Source organism: Dreissena polymorpha, chromosome 3, assembly GCF_020536995.1.
Source record: "Dreissena polymorpha isolate Duluth1 chromosome 3, UMN_Dpol_1.0, whole genome shotgun sequence".
In the NCBI taxonomy this organism is placed as follows: domain Eukaryota; kingdom Metazoa; phylum Mollusca; class Bivalvia; order Myida; family Dreissenidae; genus Dreissena; species Dreissena polymorpha.
In genome coordinates this window covers 145,583,194-145,609,564 of record NC_068357.1, presented here as the reverse complement: position 1 = coordinate 145,609,564, position 26,371 = coordinate 145,583,194, and the positions used below count along the sequence as shown (strand labels likewise).

General features: G+C 37.3%; 1 protein-coding gene across 1 annotated transcript in view; it reads right to left on the bottom strand.

Moving 5' to 3' along the window:
- LOC127871812 (kinetochore-associated protein 1-like) overlaps window positions 1-26,371 on the bottom strand; it is a 191,347-nt gene that overhangs the window by 17,590 nt on the left and 147,386 nt on the right. Inside the window, exons 49-60 of the mRNA XM_052415014.1 lie at window positions 22,536-22,620; window positions 19,874-19,947; window positions 10,954-11,161; window positions 10,452-10,573; window positions 9,570-9,658; window positions 8,216-8,285; window positions 6,419-6,531; window positions 5,099-5,234; window positions 4,741-4,836; window positions 4,348-4,459; window positions 3,797-3,860; window positions 2,441-2,558 (exon numbers count right to left, since the gene is read on the bottom strand). Of these exons, the coding sequence (XP_052270974.1) occupies window positions 2,441-2,558; window positions 3,797-3,860; window positions 4,348-4,459; window positions 4,741-4,836; window positions 5,099-5,234; window positions 6,419-6,531; window positions 8,216-8,285; window positions 9,570-9,658; window positions 10,452-10,573; window positions 10,954-11,161; window positions 19,874-19,947; window positions 22,536-22,620 (1,287 nt within the window). The remainder of the gene's footprint in view (window positions 1-2,440; window positions 2,559-3,796; window positions 3,861-4,347; window positions 4,460-4,740; window positions 4,837-5,098; window positions 5,235-6,418; window positions 6,532-8,215; window positions 8,286-9,569; window positions 9,659-10,451; window positions 10,574-10,953; window positions 11,162-19,873; window positions 19,948-22,535; window positions 22,621-26,371) is intronic.

Sequence of the window (26,371 nt, the reverse complement as noted above, 5' to 3'; positions counted from 1 at the left end):
CAAAAGTCTGGCGTATGGAGTGTTATTGTTTTTGTAAGATTTGACCTGGTTACCTATATTTTGAGTTGACCCCCCTTACCAAACATCAAACTTAATTGCTTACAAAAATAAATATTTTGACCAAGATTCATAAAATCTTAAACAAAATTGTGACCTCTAGAGTGTTTACAAGGATTTTGTATAATATAATTAAAATTTGGACAATCTAAGGGCAATAATTATGGCATTAATAATGTGATTTTGTTCATCATCGTCATCATCAAACTTGACTGAGATCTTTCAGCAGAGTGTTTACAAACCAAATATGGACGGAGGAACAGCGGACAAAGACCAATCCGAAAACCTCACCTGAGCAATCAGGTGAGCTAAAAGTGTGTTTCACCGATCTGAGCCAGTTTCCAACTTGTCCAAGAAATCAATAAAACCAATGTATTGACTAAGTTTCATGATGATTAGGCAAAATATGTGACTTCTATAGTGTTCGATCACAAGGTTTTTCTCTATATAGTCACATAAGAAAAACTGCCCCCCCCGGCAGCCATGTTTATAGACCCATCGGGACCATTTGCAAACTCATCTGAGATATATATAAAACCAATCTTTTCACCAAGTTTCATGATGATTGGGCAAAAAAATGTGACTTCTAGAGTGTTCACAAGCCTTTTTTTACTATATAAATATAAGAAAACTGCCCCGCCCACTGGCGGCCATGTTTTTTCACAGATCTGGACCATTTTTGGACTCGTCCAACATATCAATAAAACCAATGTTTTGATTAACTTTCATGATGATTGGGCCAAAATTGTGACTTCTAGAGTGTTTACAAGGTTTCTCTATAGCCATATAAGGAAAATTGCCCCGCCCACTGGCGGCCATGTTTTTCAAAGGACAGGAACCTACATTTGAACTCAACCAACATATCATAAGACAGACATTTAGACAAAGTTACATGAAGATTGGGCATTAAATGTGACTTCTACAGTGTTTACAATTTTTTTTTTTTTTTTTGACCTAGTGACCTAGTTTTTGACCCAGTTTCGAACTCGATAGAGATATCATTCGGAAAAATCTTCTGAACAAGTTTCATGAAGATGGGACAATAAATGTGGCCTCTAGAATGTCTACGAACAAATGTGGGCGGACGGACGGAAGACGGACAAAGACCGGTCACAAAAGCTCACCTAAGCAATCAGGTGAGCTAAAAATAAGAGCTGTCACCATAGGATGACATATGCCCCTATAAACGCTTTGATAGAAGTTAAAGCATTTTTCGAAACTTAAACGCAGATTTCAAAACCTAAACGCGGACCCTAAGTTCAAGGTCAAGGTCACACGGGTCAAAATTGTTGTGCGTATGGAAAGGCCTTGTCCATATAAACATGCATACCAAATATGAAGGTTATATCTCAAGGGACATAGAAGTTGTGAGCATTTTTCGAAACCTAAGCGCAGATTTTGAAACCTTAACGAGGACCCTAACTTCAAGGTAAAGGTCACAGGGGTAAAAAAAATTGTGCGTATGGAAAGGACGTGTCCATATAAACATGCATACCAAATATGAAGCTTATATCTCAAGGGACATAGAAGTTTGAGCATTTTTCGAAACCTAAGCGCAGATTTAGAAACCTAAACGTGGACCCTAACTTCAAGGTATAGGTCACAGGGGTAACAAATTTTGTGCGTATGGAAAGGCCTTGTCCATATACACATGCATACCAAATATGAAGGTTATATCTCAAGGGACATAGAAGTTATGAGCATTTTTCGAAACCTAAACGCAGATTTCAAAACCTAAACACAGACCCTAAGTTCAAGGTCAAGGACACAGGGGTCAAAATTTGTGTGCGTTTGGAAAGGCCTTGTCCGTATACACATGCATACCAAATATGAAGGTTATATCTCAAGGGACAAAGAAGTTATGAGCATTTTTCAAAACCTACACGCAAGATTTCGAAACCTAAACCCGGACCCTAACTTCAAGGTCAAGGTCACAGGGGTGAAATTTTTTGTGCGTATGGAAAGGCCTTTTCCATATACACATGCATACCAAATATGAAGGTTATATCTCAAGGGACATAGAAGTTATGAGCATTTTTCGAAACCTAAACGCAGATTTCGAAACCTAAACGCGGACCCTAAGTTCAAGGTCACAGGGGAATTTTTTTCTGTGCGTATGGAAAGGCCTTGTCCATATACACATGCATACCAAATATGAAGATTATATCTCAAGGGACATAGAAGTTATGAGCATTTTTCGAAACCTAAACGCAAAGTGTGACGGAAAGACAGACAGACGGACAGACAACACATCCTAAATCCCTGTATATATTTAGTGTATCTTCAAAATTTCTTAAAGTTATGCATAAGCTATGAAGTGAGCTAAAAACTTAAGTTATTTGTCTATATATGTATTAATTGCATGTTGAATGCCATTCCTGACCTTGACACTCTCTGGTTGTCCAGACAGCAGCAGGCATCCCAAGGCAAGGGCAGGCAACTCCAGCCTCTGGTACATCCTGGACAGGCTCTCGCCATCAATGTCGTCCAGCACAGGGCAGCTGATAATGAACAATCCAGGGCCATTACATGATTGCAATCAAGAATCCCCCGCATTTGAAAACTAACAGATTATTAAGTATCTATATATGTGTATATCAGAATAAGGTTAGGAAGAACATAAATCTAGTGAGTACTGATGTTTTTTTTACATAAAACATATGCTATGTTTTAATTTCTGGTTCAAATATAATTTAAGCCAAATGCATATGGAGGCATAACAAGTCCATTTTGCAGGTAGAACCAGTACTTAATTGACTTTTGAGAGAGATCAACTACAGCTTCATAAACATAAAATTTACACCCTTAGATCTTAAGCATTCACCATTATCTAGAATATCACAGTGACTATTTGCAAATTGTGACAAATTTTGATTTACAAAATGCTAGGACATAATCATTTAATGGGAGATGCCATGCAGAAACATATGCAAAGCAACATTTGTGCACCTTCTTTTGAAAGGTTGTCTAAGGCTAAAAAGCACAATTAAAAAGAATACTAGAAACCAGCACTAATCTGTAATTGTCTGTGTTTCATATCATGTTTGTCATATATAAAAGAAATGGTGAATTTAACCCAACATGCCCTAAATACAGTCCCAATAAGATCTCCATACAAGCTTGGTTTTATACAAAAATTGATGAGGTTCGGTCTACTCAAACATAATTTATTGACCAGAAAAGCAAGCCCAAGCTAGGTTGACATATAAGCATCCTACACACACAATTTCAGTATGATATCTCTATCCATATTAAGTTATTGAGTGGAAACTATACTTCTGTTTATAGCAAAGGTGATCTTGTCAAGAAAGGCCCAATATAAATTACCAATGAGGTCTACATTCAAGTTTGCTTAAGCTATAGTTTGGTCCATTGAAAGTAAAAGTTCAAAGTAAAACTAAAGTTATTTACAAGAAACCACCCGTTTGACACCGCCTCTCTCCCCATACCTCAATCTCATAAACAGGATTTTTATTTTTGGTAAAAGTAAACATTTACCGGTAATACAATCAACATATGATTTTAACAAAAAGATGCTTTTTCTAATAATAAATCACAGGGATATCTTAGCATCAGTATTTTAGTTGTAGCATTATTGAGATATCTGATCAAATATTAGTAAGCTTAACTTACCACTTTTGCCATTTAAATAAAACTCAATTAAACCAGGTATCATGTATGATACTTTGCATTGACTAGCTTTGAAAGTCCATGCAGTTGAACGTATTGATTGACTTACCTGAGTAGCTGGTTAAAGGCATGGACAGTGGCATCTGTCTGCTCCTTGGACAGAGGTGCACTCACTGAAAATATTCTTTACATTAAAAATAATCTCTTGAGCTAGCCTCAAAGAAAAACAGACTTAATGCATGCATGAAGAGTATGGTCCAAGATAAGAGTGTGAAATCTGCATATATATTATAAAGGAACTATTTGAACAATTATCAATTTTTTGCAAAGTTCTGTTCTAGGAAAACTTCACTGCTTTATAACAAAATGCATGTTTGACCAAAACAACCTAAAACCAAAGTATGCAATAATCCTAAATATGAAAAAGGATTTTAATTACTTTTGTGTGTGTTCATTCAATTATGAATGCAATGGTAAAACTGGCAAAACATGCAAGAGGAGCTTGTGCATAACATGGCACTGACAATACGAGAATTGCATTCACATAAATGCAACAAAAAAATAAATTCAATTCTTTAACATGTGAACAAGTCAACATATTAATAATTTAATATAAGTCTTGTATGAATTTAAGGGTTTGATAGCAACAAAACAATGCACCTTTCAGCAAAGAAGTAGAAATGACTGTAAACCACATTTTGGGGAATGCAGGTATCTGCCACAGTTCTGGGACATTGTTTAGTCTTAGCAGGATATACTCCAGTTGACGTATCTGAAACATCAACCACTCCAATTTCTCCTCTAAATTATTCATATGGCACATTAATAATTGTTATAAATGCAAATAGGCGGAAAACATAACTGATATCTGAAACATTCATTTCACAGAAAGTCCTCACATAGAACTGGAATAATTTGACAAGAACATCCTATAAATAAATATATTGCATTAAAATGTTTCGAGTATATTAATAACTCATACATTACCCACATATACCAGATACATTGTATGCAGCATTTATGTGTACAAACTTTGTATGCATTAAAACATACCAAGCCAAATGAATGAAGTCTCTGTAGTATACTGGTCCACAGTTGAAGGTCATAAATGTTGTAATCCAGACACAGGCTGGAGACCAGGCTCACAGCCTACAATACAGAACAAGTAGAGCTTGTTATAGTACTGAATACTTCCACCTCATACCGCATGAGAAACCATTCTCCTATATGGAGCAGAGACCAGGAGAAACACAGTCCCCAAAATAAAGAAAATACAGGTTTTTATCAACACCTGCCTTACTGCCTTAAAAGGATACTCCTACCTCATACCGCATGTTGTAATGTGTAAAAAGTATTAATCATGTTACAGAAATGTTAACGTGACCAGACAGGCCAGTCCTACAGCACATACACTTTTCTCGTGGCTGTGGTTCTTCCATAGTCCCCTGACGAGGGCCTCCTTCTGACAGGAGATGAAGGTATCCACCGTATGTCTGATGTGCAGCCTCTCCAGACCAGACAGGTAGATCATCACATACATCAGCTTCCTGACAGAGGACACAGGTAACAACTATTATTCCTGCCAGTGGACAAAGGTAGAAATAATTTACAGCAAAGGTGACATCTGAAAGACTCGCTATTTCCCCAAAGGACAATTTGTTAATAAACAAGAAATGTGTTTGTCAGAAACACTATGTCCCCTTGTGCGCCGCTTTGATTTAGTTTTTTTGACCTTTGACCTTGAAGGATGACCTTGACCTTTCACCACTCAAAATGTGCAGCTCCATGAGATACATATGCATGCCAAATATCAAGTTGCTATCTTGAATATTGCAAAAGTTATTGCAAATGTTAAAGTTGGCGCAAACCAACCAACCAACAAACCAACAGACAGGGCAAAAACAATATGTCCCCCACTATAGTGGTGGGGGACATAAAAAAATGTATTAAGGTAACATGGGCAGTTTGGTCAGGAACTACTCTGTCGACTTATGAGACCACAAAACATTGAGAGACTTTAAAATGGACAAGGTAGCACCTGACCAGACTTTGCGGATGCGCAGGCTGGTCTGGAGCTTCGCTGGGTGAATATGGTATAAGATCCATTTTCACATTAATCAGGTCATATCTTCATTGCAAACGGACAGCAGAACTTTTGAAGATAGTGTTTTTTTAATCATCAAAATCAGTTCCAATAACATGTGTTACATGGAACAATAGTCTGTAAAGAAAGATCTGGTATTTCTATCTTCTTTAATAAATCACTGTTTCCTGTATTATTCAGTGGTCTAATTTCTCATGTTTACTATAAACTATTCAAAATATGCACCATCACTTGAAAATCATTCCGACTATATTATGCTGTATTGAACATTATACTTGACCGGCAGATGCCCATGGTGATTCCAGCATAACGTCCTTGCCTTACTTGTAGGGTGGGGAAGATGCGGGTTGAGGATAAAAGATAACTGGTTTAACCCTTTCCCCAATAAGAAGTAAAGTGAAAATGGCTTTTGCAACCAGCATAAAACCAGAACAGCATGGGAGTAACTTGTAGTCTGTTTCAAGTTTTATGCTGTTTGCTGCTCATCAATATCTAAGGATTGGAAATTAAGCCTTTAAAACTTTAGTTTAGTAAGAAAGGTCTTTAATTTAATGTAACTTTCTATGGGACTACAAATGTGTCAAAATATGTATCTAAGTGGGAAAGGGTTAAGTATGCCCTGAGTACCTGATGTCATCGAGACTCTTGTTGCATTCCTTGATCATGGTGTCGTTGTCACACAGATGAAGAAGGCAGCGGAGAGCCAATATACAGCAGCCTGTGTCTCGACCCTCCTTCGGCTACAAAAGGTATTATAGTACATGGATTTTTCTAGCCTACCGTAGTCTGTTCTCACAACAAAGAATGATATTAAAGTCATATGAATTCTTGCTCCTAACTGCTTTGATGAATAAGCCTCATGATGCTGTGCAATGACTGTGCAATATTGTAAAAGATTTCTTTAACAAGAGGGCCAAGATGGCCCTAGTTTGCTCACCTGAGAGGAGTCGGTTCATTCAATCTTTACCTAACGTCAAACTTGACCTAGATATTGTCCTGACAAAGATCCTGGTCAAGTTTCATCATTATTGAACCCTGCAGTATGGAGTGTGTTTGTTTTTGTAAGATTTGACCTGGTGACCTATATTTTGAGTTGACCCCCCTTACAAAACATCAAACTTTGCTTACAAAAATAAATATTTTGACCAAGATTCATAAAATCTGAAACAAAATTGTGACCTCTAGAGTGTTTACAAGGATTTTGTATAATATAATGAAAATTTGGACAATCTAAGGGCAATAATTATGGCATTAATTATGTGATTTTGCTCATTATAAAACTTGACTGAGATCTTTCAGCAACTTTCATAAAGAATGCTTGAGAAGTGTGAACTCTAGAGTGTTTACAAACCAAATGTGGACGGACGGACGGCGGACAAAGACCAATCCTAAAACCTCACCTGAGCAATCAGGTGAGCTAAAAAGAGTGTTTCACTGATGTGAGTCATTTTCCAACTTGTCCGAGAAATCAAAAAAACCAATGTATTAACTAAGTTTCACGATGATTAGGCAAAAAATGTGACTTCTATAGTGTTCGATCACAAGGTTTCTCTCTAGTCAAATAAGGAAACCCCCCCCGGCGGCCATGTTTTTTCACCGATCTCGACCATTTTCAAACGCGTTCCAGATATCAATAAAACCAATATTTTGGCCAAGTTTCATGATGATTGGGCAAAAATTGTAACTTCTAGTGTGTTAACAAGGTTTCTCTATAGCCAAATAAGGAAAACTGCCCCGCCCACTGGCCGCCGTGTTTTTCAACGGACCAGAACCACTTTTGAACTCAACCAAAATAACATTAAGACAAACATTTTGACAAAGTAACATGAAGATTGGGCATGAAATGTGACTTCTACAGTGTTTACAAGGTTTTTCTTTTCTTTTTTAACCTAGTGACCTATTTATTGACCCGGTATGACCCAGTTTTGAACTCGACCGAGATATCATTGGGACAAAGCTTCTGACCAAGTTTCATAAAGATCGGAAAATAAATGTGCCCTCTAGAGTGTTTACGAACAAATGTTAACGGGCGGACGACGGACAAAGACCGGTCACAAAAGCTCACCTGAGCAATCAGGTAAGCTATTAAAAAAAGTCTGCATAAATTGTATCTATAATAATTGCTCATTTATTTATTGAGCATATCATAAAATTTTGATCAATATTATGTACAGCTTAAAAGGAAAGAAGGCACTTTTCAAGCATGCACTGAAGATTTATTAAGCTTAACATCTGATTAGTGAATAGACAAAAATTAGTTCTGGGAAAATGGGTTTTAATGCATACGAGTAAAGTGTAAACCCTCATAAGCCTGTGCAGTTCGAACTGTGAAGGGAGTGTCTTCCCTGGCTAGTCTTTGCTGACTGCACAGGCTTATCTGAGACGACACTTTACACACAATGAGGCTCAAATGTATGTACTCACTTGCAGAGCAAAGTCAAACAATTTCAATAAGTTTGATTCTCTGTTTTCTCTCTGCACAAGATGTATGATCCTGGAATAACATACAGACGACTACTGACAACGAATAGTAACAACAAACTGGACAACACTGTACAAATCCTCATGCGTTATTAACTGAAATCTTTATCCATTATTTCTTTTTCCAATAACAACAAGAAATGTGTCCACAGGACACGGATGCCCCCAACTGTAACTTTGTCACTATATAAAAGTATAACTGTGTAAACGCTTGATAGAAGTTATTAGCTTTTTTTCAAATCCTAAACGCAGATTTCGAACCTAAACACGGACCCTAAGTTCAAGGTCAAGGTCACAGGGGTCAAAATTTGTGTGCGTATGGAAAGACCTTGTCCATATACACATGCATGCCAAATATGAAATTTCTATCAGAAGCGACATAGAAGTTATGAGCATTTTTCGAAATCTAAACGCAAAGTGTGAAGGACGGACGGACAGACGAATGGACAGTCCGATCACTATATGCCCTCTTTTGGGGGCATAAAAATGTCTTAGAATATCAAAATAAATCAGAAAGCCACATAAACTAGTGAGCGGACAACATGCTTAATCCTTGAAATGCACTAAGTGACCCCGCGACCTAGTTTTTGACCCTGCATGACCCATATTCGAACTTGACCTAGATATTGTCTTGATACAACTTCTTACCAAGTTTAGTAAAGATCAGATGAAAACTACTTCAATTAGAGAGCGGACACCATGCTTAATCCTTGAAATGCACTAAGTGACCCAGTGACCTAGTTTTTGACACGGCATGACCCATATTTGAACTTGACCTAGATAATGTCTTGATACAACTTCTGACCAAGTTTAGTAACGATCAGATGAAAACTACTTCAATTAGAGAGCGGACACCATGCTAAATCCTTGAAATGCACTAAGTGACCCCATGACCTAGTTTTTGACCCGGCATGACCCATATTCGAACTTGACCTAGATATTGTCTGGATACAACTTCTGACCAAGTTTGGTAAAGACCGGATGAAAACTATTTGAATTAGAGAGCGGACACGAAGTGTTACAGACCGACTGACCGACCGACGGACAGTGCGAAAACTATATACCCCCTTTTCTTCGAAATGGGGGCATAAAAAAGACTTATTTACATTTGTATGTGCATAAATTGTTTTTATAAAAATGATTGATTAAAAAAAAAAAAGAATTATAAAGACAACTTTTTAAAAAGTAATCAGCTCTTTATTTATGTCTGATCGAATTGTTATTTCAGCATGCTTCAACACAAAACAACAGTTTTATTACAAAACTGAGTCAAGATTGTTCTCCGCATGTTTCTTACCGTTTGAAATTCTCCTCTTCATTTGAAGTCTTGTCATCCATCAGTGTCTCTGCTGTCATCTTCAAATTCTCAAGACTGAAAGTCATGGTCTGCAGAAAGAACATCAGAGAAATAAAAGGTGCCTTCATCAGTTGTTTTAGTATGTAATATAATTAATGGGTTTAATTCAATCACATTTATCATAGCAAACTTAAAACAAGAGCACTGCATAGTGTGTGCCAACGCTTGGCTGTGGGTGACCTTGACACAATGACCTTTGACCTAGTGACCCAAAAATGGGTGTGGCGTATAGGACTCGTCAAGGTTCAGCTACATATGAAGTTTCAAAGTTGTACGTGGATGCACTTTGCTTTTACAGCCAATGTCAAGGTTTTAGCACGACGCGGACAGCGGATGCCTGACCATGTCTACCCATGTAAAAAGGTCTTAAACATTTAAAATATTTAATCAAACAAGAAATTAAAAAAAATAAAAAATGTGTCAAACAACTCGCAACAAATTGGTCCTTTTTTTATTTATTGAAAATCATTCAGGGTAATCTTTTCTCAAGACTTACCAATGTACAAATTTATCTGACCCTTGGAGTTATATAGAAATTTCAGTACAAAACCTTCATCCATCAAGTAATTAAGAGTGATCCATTTTTCTATTTTTTTAATATAAAAGACCTTGACCTCAATCATCCAAAATTGGCAAATGCAAGCTTAATTTATCCACCAGAAACCACATGTTTGAATATCAAATAAAACACCCCGTTTTTGTTAAATGGGCTTATGATAAAAAACTTTGATACCCCACTTTTTGGAAATCATCTGCTAACTTTGAAACTACATGAAAAGCCTAAGGGGAAGGGGGTAAAATATCCAGACATCTACTGCTTACAGTATCTGTCTCCTGTGCAGCCTGAACCCCTGACTGCAGCCACTTTTCTATGAGGCTGTGCTGTATGAGATCCAGGCGAATGTTGTTGATCTCAGCAACCTTCTGGGCCGCACTGTGGATGTCTGCAACAACAGTGCAGGTTGAACTGAGCTTTGTCCTGAGAAAATTGAGCTTAAAGTTTGTCCCGTCATGTCGTTACAGATAAGCCTGTGAGGACAGCACGTCTGGGACAACACTTTCCGCTTTTATATTTTTTTGTTTAACAGAAGTTTCTTCAGAGCAAACTGTCTAACCAAAAAGTGTCCACCCTGATTAGCCTGAGAGGACTGCAGAGGCTAATCTAAAGAGCACCAGAATGTGGCTCAAAACACAAAGGCATAAACCCATGACAAGCCAAACATGCACATGACATTCAGATGAGGTTCCAAGCCCTCCATTCAATTCAGGGTGGTGCCATGTTCCCCGGACTTGCAGTGCCACACATGAAGTGTCAATCCAGTACCTGGTTTCTCATCAGACGAGGCCCACGTTGCCGTGGTGATGCTGGGGTGCTCGTACAGCCTCTGTATGAGCTGTGTGGGCTTGTCAGTCATCTGCAGCAAGTCAGACTCCCCCAAACCGTTCAGGCACAGAGCCTGGGCCGAGGCCATTTTCTGCCAGTGACCTTTGAACTTCAGGTACGCCTGCATGGCCTTATCCCTTTTGGCACTCTGAATAAAATGAGACTCATTTTCATAAAACACACTTTTTTGAGGGTTTTATAGTAAGCAAACACTTCAAAAGTGAGTTGTACACAGGTTTAGGTTCTATATGGTAATTAATGACTAAAACAATTGTTTATCATCACTATTAAAGCACACAAATACAAATCTAGAGAAAACTAGAGCTTTGTCACAGACGTGACGTATACCCCCAACGTGCCGCATTGACACAGACTATTTTGCATGCTTCTTCACAAAACAAGAGAATCTAATTTATGGGAATTTTTAAGAATTATTATGCCATTGTTATTTATGGCCATTTTGACCTTTGAACTCTTGAATTCTTTCGCATGACATGCGGTCCAATGACTGTGAACAAAATAAATGTACAGAGTCATTTTAAAATCTCACAATGAATGACATACTTTGATAATGGTCCCGACAAGCTCATTAATGGCCATTTTTCACTTTTGAACTCAAGTGTGACCTTGACCTAGGAGATATCGACATAATTCTTTCGCATGACACATTGTCAAATGATTGTGAACAAATGTACCAAGTAATTTTAAAATCTTACAATGAATGACATAGTAATGGCCCGGACAAGATCATTTATGGCCATTTTTGACCTTTGAACTCACAGTGTGACCTTGACCTTGGAGATATCAACGTAATTCTTTCGCACGACACACTGTCCAGGGCTTTCCACAGGCCATTTAACGATCCCTCGCCGGGGTGCTTGAATTTCAAAATCAGAGTCCCCGGGGCGCTTGAAATTTTCCGATCAGTGTATTTTTCAGCAAAAGAAAGTGGAGATTGTCAAACAAAATCAAGGTTTCTCTATCAGTGTATCAATATTCCCTGTAAAAAGAGCACCCGGTACCTACTTTTACAAGTAATCGCCATAAACACCACATGGTTCATTCCAGTACATGTATATTTCATCATGTCCATTTATAGAACTGATTCACCTCGTTTTTCTGACATTTATTCGACACCCAATGCCCTTTAACACATTTTCGTTGAATTAATTACGCACACTTGTAAATGTTTCGTCCAATAATTGATACTTAGAAGACTGATGATGGCAACCGGCCATAATCCTCGTGGACAACGTGAATTTCATGCAGAATTCCGTCAAAACATTTATTGGACTCGTAAAGTGTTTAAGCAAATTATCGTTGAATTCATAACGCAACTGTTAATATTTAATGAAATCTCAAATGGGAATAATTAAATTTGTAATCCGAAACCTATTCCCTTAAGTAGATGGTAACGCGTTTTTAATCCGAAACACACTTCCGAATGTAAATGTTACCGCAACGTTTAAATATTCTTGCTTCAAATTAGCAATGCAAATTTACTTTGTGTCGAATTTTTTTCTCAATTAAAAAGAGCACGAAAATTATGCAGCATGTACAACGTCGCGTCATGTGTATTGTGCGTGTATTGAGCGTTTTAACAAGAACACAACACGTCAGGGGATTGACGCATGTTCAGAGGCAATATTTCATCAAATCTATAAATAGTCACTTTAAATTCATTTGATACTATGGGTTTGTGTTGAGAGCTAATTGTGTTGAGAAATAATTGAGAGCTTTTATCGTAAATATTTACCAGAAAGTGATTTACAAAAAACGGATTAAACGGGATTATCGGGTAATAAATAGAAACTTGAAAAGTAGTAAGTATACAGAAATCGAGTCGGGTTGAAACGGATGTATTGGGGAATCGCTCGAGTCGGGATTTTACTATCTGTGCGGTAAAGTTTTAAAACAATTAAACAATATAATTTTTTATTTTTTTTTAAATGACTGGGGGATTTTCTTGTAGTCATAGCGCACCAAATGATGTTTTTGACCTGGCATGACCCATATTCAAACTTAACCTAAACATCATCTAGATACAACTTGTGACCAAGTTTGGTGAAGATCGGATGAAATTTCGTGACAGACCGACCAACGGACAGACCGACTGACCGACAAAGTGACTCCTATAGAGCCCCAATTACCAATGGTAATCGGAGTATCATTAAAACAAAAATTTTATTTACTAAGTTTTAATAGTATAAAGAACCAGTATATTGTATCACTTAGATGCAAGTTTAATAAAAACAAGAGCTGTTAGAGGACAGCACGCTCGACTATTCGAGTGCTTGACAGGATAACGTAAGCCATCATGGAGAGGGGGGGGGGGGATATAATGTGGGTGTGTGATCATTTAATAGATGATCTTTCAAAAATAAGATAACACAATTAAAAAAAAAAAATTTGGGGGGGGGGGGGGGGGGGGTTGGTGGTGGGGGAGAGGGGGGTATAATGTCGGTTGTGTGATCATTTAATAGATGATCTTTCAAACTTTAACATAGATTTATCAATAATATGCATATAAAAGGGGCAATAATTCTGTCAAAATGCTTGATACAGTTGTCTGCTCTTGTTAATAGGTTGGGGTCATGATTGTTAACAAGTATGCAAAATATGAAAGCAATAAGTCAAGGAACACAGGAAATATTTGGGGTAGTACGCAAACTTTAACATAGATTTATCAATAATATGCATATTCTAAGTATAAAAGGGACCATAATTCTGTCAAAATGCTTGATACAGTTGTCTGCTCTTGTTTATAGGTTGGGGTCATGATGGTTAACAAGTATGCAAAATATGAAAGCAATTTGTCAAAGGACATTGAAAATATTTGGGGTAGTACGCAAACTTTTACAGTTGCATGCAAACGGCCACGGGAACGGCAACGCCGGGGTGAGTAGGATAGCTCCACTATATATATTTCATATTTAATAGTCGAGCTAAAAATCATAGCAGAAAAGCAGATCTCTACTTGGTTAATGTTGTTGGATAGAGCATGAATCTCCATAAGTTTTATAATTCTAGCTTTTAGTACATTTAGTTTTAGTAAGATGCAGATTTAAGTTGTTGTTTATTTCTGCAACAAAAGCAATCAAAAGCTTGTTTGTGAAACACTATGTCCCCATATTATTGACCTTTGACCTTGAAGGATGACCTTGACCTTCACATTTCACCATTCAAAATGTGCAGCTCCATGAGATACACATGCATGCCAAATATCAAGTTGATATCTTCAATGTTGCAAAAGCGTACATTAAATAAGCGCTTTTGACCCATATATTTGATCTTTGACCTTGAAGGATGAACTTGACATTTCACCATTCAAAATGTGCAGCTCCATGAGATACACATGCATGCCAAATACCGTATTTTACCATGTATAGCGCGCTACCATGTATAACGCGCATGCGATATTTTAAAGCCAAAATGGAGAAAAAAAAAGAATTCAAGACCAAAAACCTGAAAATTTGGCCGAAAATGGCCACCATTCTTATATTGCGCAATCATTTAATCTGAGTTTTTCGGCCGCTTAATTTTTTGTTTTAAAGTAGGGAGCGTTTATACGATCAGGAGCATGGGTTGCAAAGCACTATATTTTCGACAATTTTTAAGATTATTCTCTCGAGAACACCGTTATGTCCTTATTGCCGCTGCGCATGTTTTTTCAAGACCCCTGCGCATTAAATTCGAACCACTATTACGTATTCCTCACATTTGAACAGTGTAACATTTTCATTACCTGCCGCTCACAACATCGTATGACATCTTCTTCTGCAGACCCGCAACATCTCAATGTCCAATTTTACGCAAATCGTCCGTGGATCCCATTTTATTTTTCATCGACTTAAATATTTCCCCATTAAGAGATGCTCCCCAATAAATCCAGTTTGACCCGGTATTTCGCGCCTTCACTGCGTCTAGTTGATAAGTATTTTATAGTAAGACAAACAATACACCCGAACGCTCAATTCCATACAGTTGGCGTTATCCGCGTAAAGCCATTTGAGAAATATCATTTGTTTGTCTCTATTGAAAGAAAATAAAACGAGTCTATATCTCTATTGTTGGTTTGTAACCTACGTAGTATACTCGCACAGTAGCATATTTATGCAGAGATCGGAAAATCATTGATAAATGTATTCGTCGTTTCAATGCTTAGGGCCTAGTAATTTCGGCAAATCGGAACTCAACTTACGTAAAACACTTGCTCAATTAACCGTTGAACTCCACCTCCGTTCTTTCCAAAAGGTTCGAAGGCGGAGATTTGCACGTGCTATTATTTAATTGGACGATTGCCATTGAGGAACAAACACACGATTGGTTCGGCATGTTGATTGCTAGACAAAGGAAGCCAATTTTGTCGGCGAGAAACTTGTCGCTTTATTGCTTCAGACAGGAAGCGGCTTTCCTTTGATGACGTCAAACTGTCAATTCACATAGAGTGCAAATTTTCGAAAATGCTAACATTAAACTTTGGATTAAATTATCAAAATAAAGCAAAAGCGAAGTTGAGAAATACTTATTGAAATAATTAGCCTCAGTTCAAATAAGACGTTTTGCGTTGTAAATCAACGAGTTTTCATGACAACGAAAACTTTAACAAACAATACCGCGGCGCACGGGGATCGATATACCTCGATTTTTTTAGTGAACAATCAATGAAGAAGTGTGAAAACACCAACAAAGACATTTTTTTCATCTTTTAATTTTTGTCAAAACTATTACTACCCCGTTCATTCCTAACCTTTCCCGTTATTTGTTGTTTCGACAACGGCCCCTTCAGTCTATAACATTATAGGGTGTAGTTTTTTTGCAATAACAAAAATGGCGGCAATTGTGAAGATTTACAATTACGAAATGGATTTTTTGCAATTTAGCAACCAGGAAAGCGTTGTGTCAATGTATTACGCGCACTGAATTTTTATTTTGAAATTTGAAGGTAAAAAACTGCGCGCTATGCATGGTAAAATACGGTATGAAGTTGCTATCTTCAATATTGCAAAAGTTATGGCAAATGTTAAAGTTTGACGCAAACACACAAACAAACACACAAACAAACCAACAGACATGGCAAAAACAATATGTCCCCCACTATAGTGGTGGGGGACATAACAAGAGCTGTCAGAGGACATCGCGCTCGACTATTCGAGTGCTTGACAGTATAACGTAAGCCATCATGGGGAAATAGTTCATATTCAATAATTTATTAGACGATCTTTCAAAAATAAAAAAAGGAAAAAAAATAAAACAAGAGGGCCATCAGGCCCTAAGGGGCTCACCTGAAAGCCAAAGGAACTACACTATTCTGAAAAAAATGCAAGCTGATTCATGAAGATTATTTTGGACCAAAAAAGTGACTTTTAACATGTTTTTTTTATATTTGACCTTGTGACCTAATTGTTGAGCTGATATGACACAGCTTCAATCTCTGGCAAAATTTCATTGGGACAAATGTTCTGACCAAGTTTCATGAAGATTGGCCAATAAATGTGGCTAATATAGTGTCAACAAGTTTTCACTAAAGCCATATAAGGACAACTGCCCCCCCCCCCCACCCTGGCAGCCATGTTTTTCAACGAACCATAACCATTTTCAAACTCACTCGAGCTATTGTTAGAACAAATGTTCTGATCAAGTTTCATAAAGATTGGATAATAAATGTGACTTCTAGAGTGTTAACAAGGTTTTGTAGAAAAAAGCCATTTAAGGAAAAATGCCACGCCCCCTGGCAGCAATGTTTTTTAACTGATCTCAACCATTTTTGAACTTAGCCCAGATATTATTAGTTCAAATATTCTGACCAAGTTTCATGAGCATTGGACCACAAATGTGACTTCTAGAGTGTTAACAAGGTTTTACCATAGAGTAAAGCCATATTAGGAAAACTGCCCCGCCCCATGGCGGCCATGTTTTTCATTCAACTGGAACCATTTTCAAACTCGTCCAAGATATTATTGGAACACATGTTTTGACCAAGTTTCATGAAGATTGGACTAAAAATGTGACTTCTAGAGTGTTAACAAGGTTTTACTATAGCCATATAAAGAAAACTGCCACGCCCCCTGGCGGCCATGTTTTTCAACCAACCGGAACCATTTTCGAACTCGTCCAAGATATTATTGGCACACCTGTTCTGACAAAGTTTCATGAAGATTGGACTAAAAATGTGACTTCTAGAGTGTTAACAAGGTTTTACTATAGCCATATAAGTAAAACTGCCACGCCCCCTGACGGCCATGTTTTTCAACCAACCGGATTGAGACACATGTTCTCATCAAGTTTCATGAAGATTGGACAATAAATGTGACCTTTAGAGTGTTAACAAGGTAAATGTTGACGACGCACGACGGACAAAAGGCAATCACAATAGCTCACCATGAGCACGTTGTGCTCAGGTGAGCTAAATAAAATTGGGGGGGGGGGGGGGGGGGGAGTTGGTGATAGGGGGGTATTTTGTGGGGTGGGGTAATTTATAGATGATGTTTAAAAAACAAGTGTTTTTTTTTGGGGGGGGGGGGGGGGTAGGGGGTGGAGGGGGGGGGGGGGAGAGGGGGGTATAATGTGGGGTGTGGTAATTTATTACATAATGTTGAAAAAAAAAAAATTGGAGGCGGGGGGTGGGGGGGGAGGGATTCTGGGTAAGGGCGTGGGGTATTGTTTGGGTGGAATCCATTGTGGTATTCAGGTAAGTGTTGTTTTGTCAAAGTAATAATAAAATGTGATCATAAATAAAGAAGTTATGGCAATTTAAGCAAAACAATTTATATTATATATTATTTATTTCTATCAACATACTGAGATTTGTCTGCCTAGCTTATATACTTTTGGAGTTATTGCAGTTATTTCAGATATACAGACTAACACAACTGAAATAACCTGAATAGCATCAGTAACCATAGAAACCACATTTATTGCAGACCAAACAAGAGCACCGCATTACAGGTGCCAACGCTCTGCTGCGGTTGCAGTTTTGAACAAGAGCACCGCCTTGCAGGTGCAGGCTGCTCATCTATTTTTCTTTTTAAAGGTGTATGGACCTATTTCAATTTCAATCACAAAGGAGGGAGGGTGGAGTGGAGAGGGGTGTATAGTATGGGTGTGTGGTCATTATTACAATTTTTTTTTTTTTTTTTTTTATATATATTTGTGTTTTTTAACCATGTTTGAAAAAAAAACAAGAGATGTGTTCGTCAGAAACACAATGCCCCCTATTGCGCCGCTTTAATTTTTTTTTTTTACCTTTGACCTTGAAGGATGACCTTGACCTTGAAATTCCACCACTCAAAATGCGCAGCTTTATGAGAACGCCGCTTTGAAATATTTTATTTTGACCTTTAACCTTAAAGGATGACCTTGAAGAATGACCTTGCACTTCCACCACTCAAAATGTGCAGCTTCATGAAAACGCCACTTTAAAAAAAATTATTTTTTTTTTACCTTGAAGCATGACCTTGACCTTCCACCACTCAAAATGTGCAGCTTCATGATAACGCCGCTTTGATTTTTTTGGACCTTTGACTTTGAAGGATGACCATGACCTTGAAGAATTACCTTGACCTTGAACTTCCACCACTCAAAATGTGCAGCTTAATGATAACGCCGCTTTGAATTTTTTTTTTTAATTTGATCTTTGACCTTGAAGGATGACCTTGACCTTGAAGGATGACCTTGACCTTGAACTTCCACCACTCAAAATGTGCAGCTTCATGGGAATGCCGCTTTGAAATTTTTATACATTTTTTTTACCTTGAAGTATGACCTTGACCTTGAACTCCCACCACTCAAAATGTGCAGCTTCATGAGATACACATGCATGCCAAATATCAAGTTGCTATCTTCAATATTAAAAAAAGTTATGGCCAATGTTAAAGTTTTCAGACGAACAGACGCCATATTTTTGACATTTGACCTTGAAGGATGACCTTGACCTTCACCATTCACCACTCATAATGTTCAGCTCCATGAGATACACATGCATGCCAAATATCAAGTTGCTATCTTCAATATTGAAAAAGTTATGGCCAATGTTAAAGTTTTCGGACGGACAAATGCCATAAATTTGAAATTTGACCTTGAAGGATGACCTTGACCTTTGTCAAAATGCCAGTCAGAGTTACATAACTTTGCCTGCACAGTCCCCTTATGATAGTTAGTAAGTGTTGCAAGTATGAAAGCAATAGCTTTGATACTTAAGGAATAAAATGGACCTGAACACAAAACTTAACCAAAATTTTCAATTTTCTAAGTATAAAAAGGGCACATAATTCTGTCAAAATGCAAGCCAAAGAGTTATCTTACTTTGCCTGCCCAGTCCTGTCATGATAGTTAGTAAGTGTACCAAGTTTGAATGCAATAGCATTGATACTTTATGAGAAAAGTGGACCTAAACGCAAAATTTAACCGGACGCCGACGCCTAGGTGATGATAATAGCTCAATTTTTTTTTCAAAAAATATATGAGCTAATAAATGAAAGCTTGTCAGAAGATTTTTATTTTTAAACAGTGACCTTGACCTTTGAACAAGTGACCCAAAAATTGGTGTGGCATGTAGAACTCATCAAGGTGCAGCTACATATGAAGTTTCAAAGTTGTAGGTTTTATTTTAGAGCCAATGTTAAGGTTACACCTACGGCGGACTACAAGCTGGCTATGACAATACCTCGAGTTTTCTCCGAAAACAGCCAAGCTAAAAACTGAAATAACATGCAGAATCCCAATATAGCCGTATCGAAATACAAAGTTTCACAATCCTATCATACCTACTTCTTGAGTTATAGCAGGATCCATATTATGTTTTTCAATTATTTCTGTAACAACACACACTGAAATAATTTTGCAGCTAGCTACTCAATACCTTCTCAGGAATGCTATGATGCCATAGCTCCGCCAAAGTGATGCAATATTTCAAGACAAGCACCTTCTCTGAACCTGTAATACACCAGATTTGAAGGAGTCTAATAAGAAAATGTTAATACCAATTAATAAAATATTTTGGAGTTACATAAAATAGAAAACTACTTTATTTGCAGAACAAAGTGAGTTCAAATAATTGGCTATTATTGCAGACCTGTTTACCCTACCGATTGCTTCTCAATAGTATGGAGAGCATCTCTCAGTAGTTTGGGGCTGTTGTCAGTAGTTTTTAACTTTTTAATCATTTTGAGCATTAAAACACCATGACTGGGTCACATATCAGTTTAACGGTACATAGAGCATTAGATGAATTTACTTGCTAATAATAAAATCTGTAAAGTGATTTTTTTTTGCTTTGATTTGTTACAGCCTGTGCCATTTGGATTGGGAAAATAGCGCAATAAACCATGAAATTGGATAAAATAGCGCGATAAACCATGACATTGGGAGACATTAAGCATTATACATATGATAATAATTAACAGAATTAAAATTGTTTTTAAGTGCATGTTTGACGGCATTTTATATTATAATGTGCTGCTTCAATGTCTTCTTACAATGAAGACAATATTTAGTTAATATCCATCCACATGCATATTAAACTTGCAATAATCTATAGATTCTTAAATACACCATTTGATCATAAGATCTTTAAGAATAGCTATTAATTTAATTCAGTATTTTTTTAAATTAAATATCATAAGGGGAAAACATAAACAAATATTGACAAACATTCTTAAGTGTTCTTGTTGTGTTAATGATGTATTAAATGGAGTTAAATAATATATTTTATTTGTTTACCTTTCAATATCTTGCACTTGACAACCTCAGTTCAATGCTATTTCATTCAACTGTACAGCATAACAAACATAATAAAGCAGAATATGCATATGAATCTGATTATACACATATCCACTAACATATAAATCAAATCATGTTTGTCTCTTTCCATTTTCGAACGATACTCATCTTATTATAATAAATGCTTTAACTTTGTGAGTAGACTAAACTCCAATTTTCCAACACTCTTTTCCATGACTCATATTCACTGTGCAGATTTCCGACAAATATTTGTTTTTGTTTTTTTGAATCTCAAACGTAGTATGTTGCGTTAATTGACACACGCATTACATTATTCCATAATGACCATATGACATCTGTTGTTAATTTGAATGGTATTTATTATTTTCGCCGTTAATCGCAATTTCTCGTCTGCTTGCCGCCATCTTGGACGTGTGTAAAAACAGGCGTGCTCAATCCCATTACATCGGTCCGTATTCTCCGCAATAGAGAGAAAGATGTGTATACTGAATAGCGACGTAAAATCGTATATATTCGGCTAAATTTGCGAACCAATACGCAAGTCAGTTGTCGCTCGGTGACGACTCGACCAGCTCGATCAGCACTCGTTCCCTGGGAGGCTTGAATTTAAATCTTTTTACTAGGCAAGCGCCAAAATGATTATGATAAATTACCCGTTAAGACCGAAAATAAGCGAAAGTACGATTAAAAACTGAAAATTGACCATTTTGATAGATAGATCTGTAGTTTTTCAGTACAAATCCATAGCGCGTAGTTTAGCCAAATAATCCATAGTATCTACGGCAGTCCGTATAAGTAAACAGGTCTGTCATTGGCTTGCAGCGCTAACCTGAGTTCAAGGGAAACCAATTGTCGAAGACTTGACCTGGTGATACAGATTCTGACCCTAGTTGACCCAAATTCAAACATGGCCTTCATATTGTAAAGATGAATATTCTGACCAAGTTTCCTTAACATTGAGTCTTAGGCTTCTGGCGTGGTAATATGGGTTTTCGTGAATTTTACCTGATGACCTTACTTTTGGACACAAACAACCAAGAATCAAACTTGGAATATATAAACAATATAACAAAGTTTCATGAAGGTTGAGCTAGTATTTTTTTTTTTAATGTTGATAAGGTGATATTTTTTTAATTTTACCTGGTGACCTAGTTTTTTGAAAACCAGCAAATTCGTTGAATTGATATCCCCCCGCCAATGCTTCTGGACACAAAAGTATTATATTTGACAATCAAAAAAGCATTTTTTCAAGATACAAAGGGCCATAACTCCACAATAAACAGATGGTGTACAATGTTATTTGGCGTGCATCATCCTCTTATCCATATACATACTCATACCAAGTTTCAATGAAATCCGCCAAAGCACTTCCAAGATATGGCTCCGGATGGACGGAGGGATGGACAACGCCAAAACAATATCCCTACGCCTATGGCGGGGGATAAAAACACACATTACAATGTCTATTATTATGATTCTGACCAAGTTTGATTCAGACAGAGTCATACATTTGGCATCTAGAGTGGTAACACGATTTTTCTATGATTTGACATGCTGATCTAGATTTTGGACAAACATGATCAAGATATAAACTTGAACTAGGTTTTGTCAAGATATACATTCTATGATTCATTAAGATTTAGCCATAAAAGTGGCCTCTTGAATTGTAAAAACATTTTTGTAAGATTTGACCTCATTAAAAAAAAAATAGTTTTAAGTCTGAAAACTGCATACACTCATTACCTAGGCAACAGTCAAGTACATTGAGAAAGCAGTATTACCCAATGGCAGTTTGTTGACCATCCACTTTGCACAGGCCAGGGAATTCTCAATGTTCTTGTTGCTTTTCACAATATGCATCAGATCCTGTAAACACAACAAGAAGACAATAATGGCCCTGAAGCGCTCACCTGAGTTTATTATGCACCAGTTGTTGGACACTTGACCTGGTGACATAATATTTAACCCCACTTGACCCAGATTCACACACAGCCCTGATATTAATAAGATAAACAGTTAAACTACTTTCTTCAAGAATTAGTCCTTATTTTAACCTCTAGAGTGGTAACAAGGTTTTTCTAAGATTTGACCCGGCGAGCTTGTTTTTGGACACACATGACCCAGATTCACTTAGCCAAGATATTGTCCAGATAAATATTCTGACTTCAATGGTTCAATCCCGATTTAGTTATAAATGTGACCTATACAGTAGTAACAAGCTTTGTACAATATTTGATCTGGTGACCTAGTTTTTGAATGCACATGTTCTATTTTAAAAGTTGGCCTAGAACAGGAGCTGTCACCATAGGATGACTTATGCCCCTATAAACACTTGATAGAAGTTATAAGCTTTTTTCAAAACAGAAACGCAGATTTCGAAACCTAAACACGAACCCTAAGTTCAAGGTCAAGGTGACAGGAGTCAAAATTTGTGTGCGCATGGAAAGGCCTTGTCTATATACACATGAATACCAAATATGAAGGTAATATCTCAAGGGACATAGAAGTAATGAGCATTTTTCGAAAACCTAGACGCAGATTTCGAAACCTAAACACAGAACCTAAGTTCAACGTCGAGGTCACAGGGGTCAACATTTTTGTGTGTATGGAAAGGCCTTGTCCATATACACATGCATACCAAATATGAAGGTTACATCTCAAGGGACATAGACGTTATGAGCAATTTTCGAAACCTAAATGCAGTGTGACGGAAACACGGACGGACAGTCCGATCACTATATGCCCTCCTACCGGGGGCATAAAAATGTCAAGATAAACATTCTTCCCAAGTTTCATCAAGACTGAGTCATACTAGTGGCGACTAGGATGATAACAAGGTTTTTCTAAGATTGGACCTGATGACCTAGTTTTTGATGTGCATGTGACCCATTAAAAACATGACAAAGATGTTACTGAGATAAACATTGTTATCGACCTTCCTGAAGTACGGGTCATAAGTGCAGCCTCTGACAACACAATGACTTTCAGTACATGCATAGAAAACTGGTTTGACAAAATTGTGAAAAAACGAAATACATTGTTTAATCAAACAATGTGTAAAGTATATACAAGAGGGCCAAGATGGCCCTAGTTCGCTCACCTGAGAGGAGTCGGTTCATTCAATCTATACCAAACGTCAAACATGACCTAGATATTGTCCAGACAAACATCCTGGTCAAGTTTCATTATTATTGAACCAAAACTCTGGCATATGGAGTGTTTTTGTTTTTGTAAGATTTGACCTGGTGACCTTTATTTTGAGTTGACCACCTCCCTTACCAAACATCAAACTTTGCTTACAAAAATAAATATTATGACCAAGATTCATAAAATCTTAAACAAAATTGTGACCTCTAGAGTGTTTACAAGGATTTTGTATAATATAATGAAAATTTGGACAATCTAAGGGCAATAATTATGGCATTCATTATGTGATATATATAACACCAATCTTTTCACCAAGTTTCATGATGATTGGGCAAAAAATGTTACTTCTAGTGTTCACAAGCTTTTTTTACTATGTATAAATATAAGAAAACTCCCCCCCCCCCCTCAGAAGCAATGTTATTCAACCGACCGGAACCATTTTTTAACCCAACTCTCATATCAAAGAAACAAATGTTCTGACCAAATTTCATGAAAATTGGGCCAAAAATGTGACTTAGAGAGTGTTCACATGTTTTCACTATATACATATAGAGAAAAATGCCCCGCCCACTGGCAGCCATGTTTTTTCACCAATCTGGACCATTTTCGAACTCATCTGAGACATCAATTGAACCAATGTTTTGACAAACTTTCATGATGATTGGCCAAAACTTGTGACTTCTAGAGTGTTTACAAGGTTTCTCTATAGCCAAATAGGGAAAACTGCCACTATATACATATAGAGAAAAATGCCCCGCCCACTGGCAGCCATGTTTTTTCATCAATCTCGATCATTTTCGAACTCGTCTGAGACATCAATTGAACCAATGTTTTGACCAACTTTCATGATGATTGGGCAAAAATTGTGACTTTTAGAGTGTTTACCAGGTTTCTCTATAGCCAAATTAGGAAAACTGCCCCGCCCACTGAAGGCCATGTTTTTCAACGGATCGGAACCACTTTTGAACTCAACCAAGATATCATTAAGACAAACATTTTGACAAAGTTACATGAAGATTGGGGATGAAATGTGACTTCTACAGTGTTTACAAGGTTGGTTTTTTTTTTACCTAGTGACCTAGTTTTTGATACGGCATAACCCAGATTCGAACTCGGCCGAGATTTCATTGGGACAAAGCTTCTGACCAAGTTTCATGAAGATGGGACAAGAAATGTGGCCTCTAGAGTGTTTACTAGCAAATGTTAACGGATGGATGGACGGACGGACATACAACAGACAAAGACTGGTCACAAAAGCTCACCTGAGCAATCAGGTGAGCTAAAAAAATAGAAAAGCAAAACAAGAGCTCTGCGGTCTGAGACAGATGCCACCCCCGCCTCGCCAACCAGGGCCTTGACACAGGATTTTTTGCAACAAAACTGACCATAAGTGTTAATCTTATCAAATTAGTGTGACTTAGCCACTGAAATAAGTTTTTAGTTGACACAGAATTATGCACTTCTGCTAAATCATCGTTATAGTAAATGGGTTGAGAATATAAGGAATTATCACACACCCTTTAGTCTTATAATGACCAACGCCAATACAAATTTTCTAAAATAAAATTCATTTAAATATTAAATACTTACCTGCTATCCCTAGCTATACCTTTACAAGGTGGGTTAGCTACTCCAGAAATCTTCAAGCGCCGGGAATCTGCCACCTCTCTAGCTGAAAACAGATCAGGTTAATCATAGTATAATGTAACCTAACCGGAAATCAAGAACCGCAACTCATCTTCATTTTCAACTTAATTATGAAAATATTAATCGATGAGTGGGGAGGGAGGTGGGACTTACCGATAGCAGGTAAGTATTTAATAATTAAAATGAATTTTATTTTAGAAAATTTGTTTTAATATCATAAATACATACCTGCTATCCCTAGCTGATTTTGTAGCTGAGGCGGGAAGGTTCGTATATATTTTCCTATCACAGCAAAACCCATAACAGGTTTTTCAGCCAGAGATAGTAGAACAATGTCCTCATGTAATCTTCATTAGTACAGTATTGTACTTATTTCTGGATAGCGCCAGCACATTACGACATGGAAGAAACTACAGTTTGAGCCACAACAAGGCCAACATATGTAAATTGTCTTGTTGACACTCAAGAGAACGAAGAAAGAATGAGGAAAAAGTGGTCGGATTCCTCCAGAAGGCAGCTTGAAGCACTTCAGAAAGTGGAACATTATTAATATACGCCCACGAAGCCGAAAGAGCTATTAATTCATGCGGTCTAATCTTAAACAGGGATAAATCCCTAAATGACAGAGAAGAGTAAGCCTTCCTTATGGTCGAGGCTACCCAGCAAAAATAGAAGCGGCAGACACCCCCACTTTTAACGGAATGAAAAGTCTCTTACGAGAACCTTGAATAGACTTAACTCTTTTAATATAAATCTTTAAAGCCCTGACTGGGCAAAGAAGTCTCTCATCATCATCATGTCCTAGAAATACTTGGAACTTTGA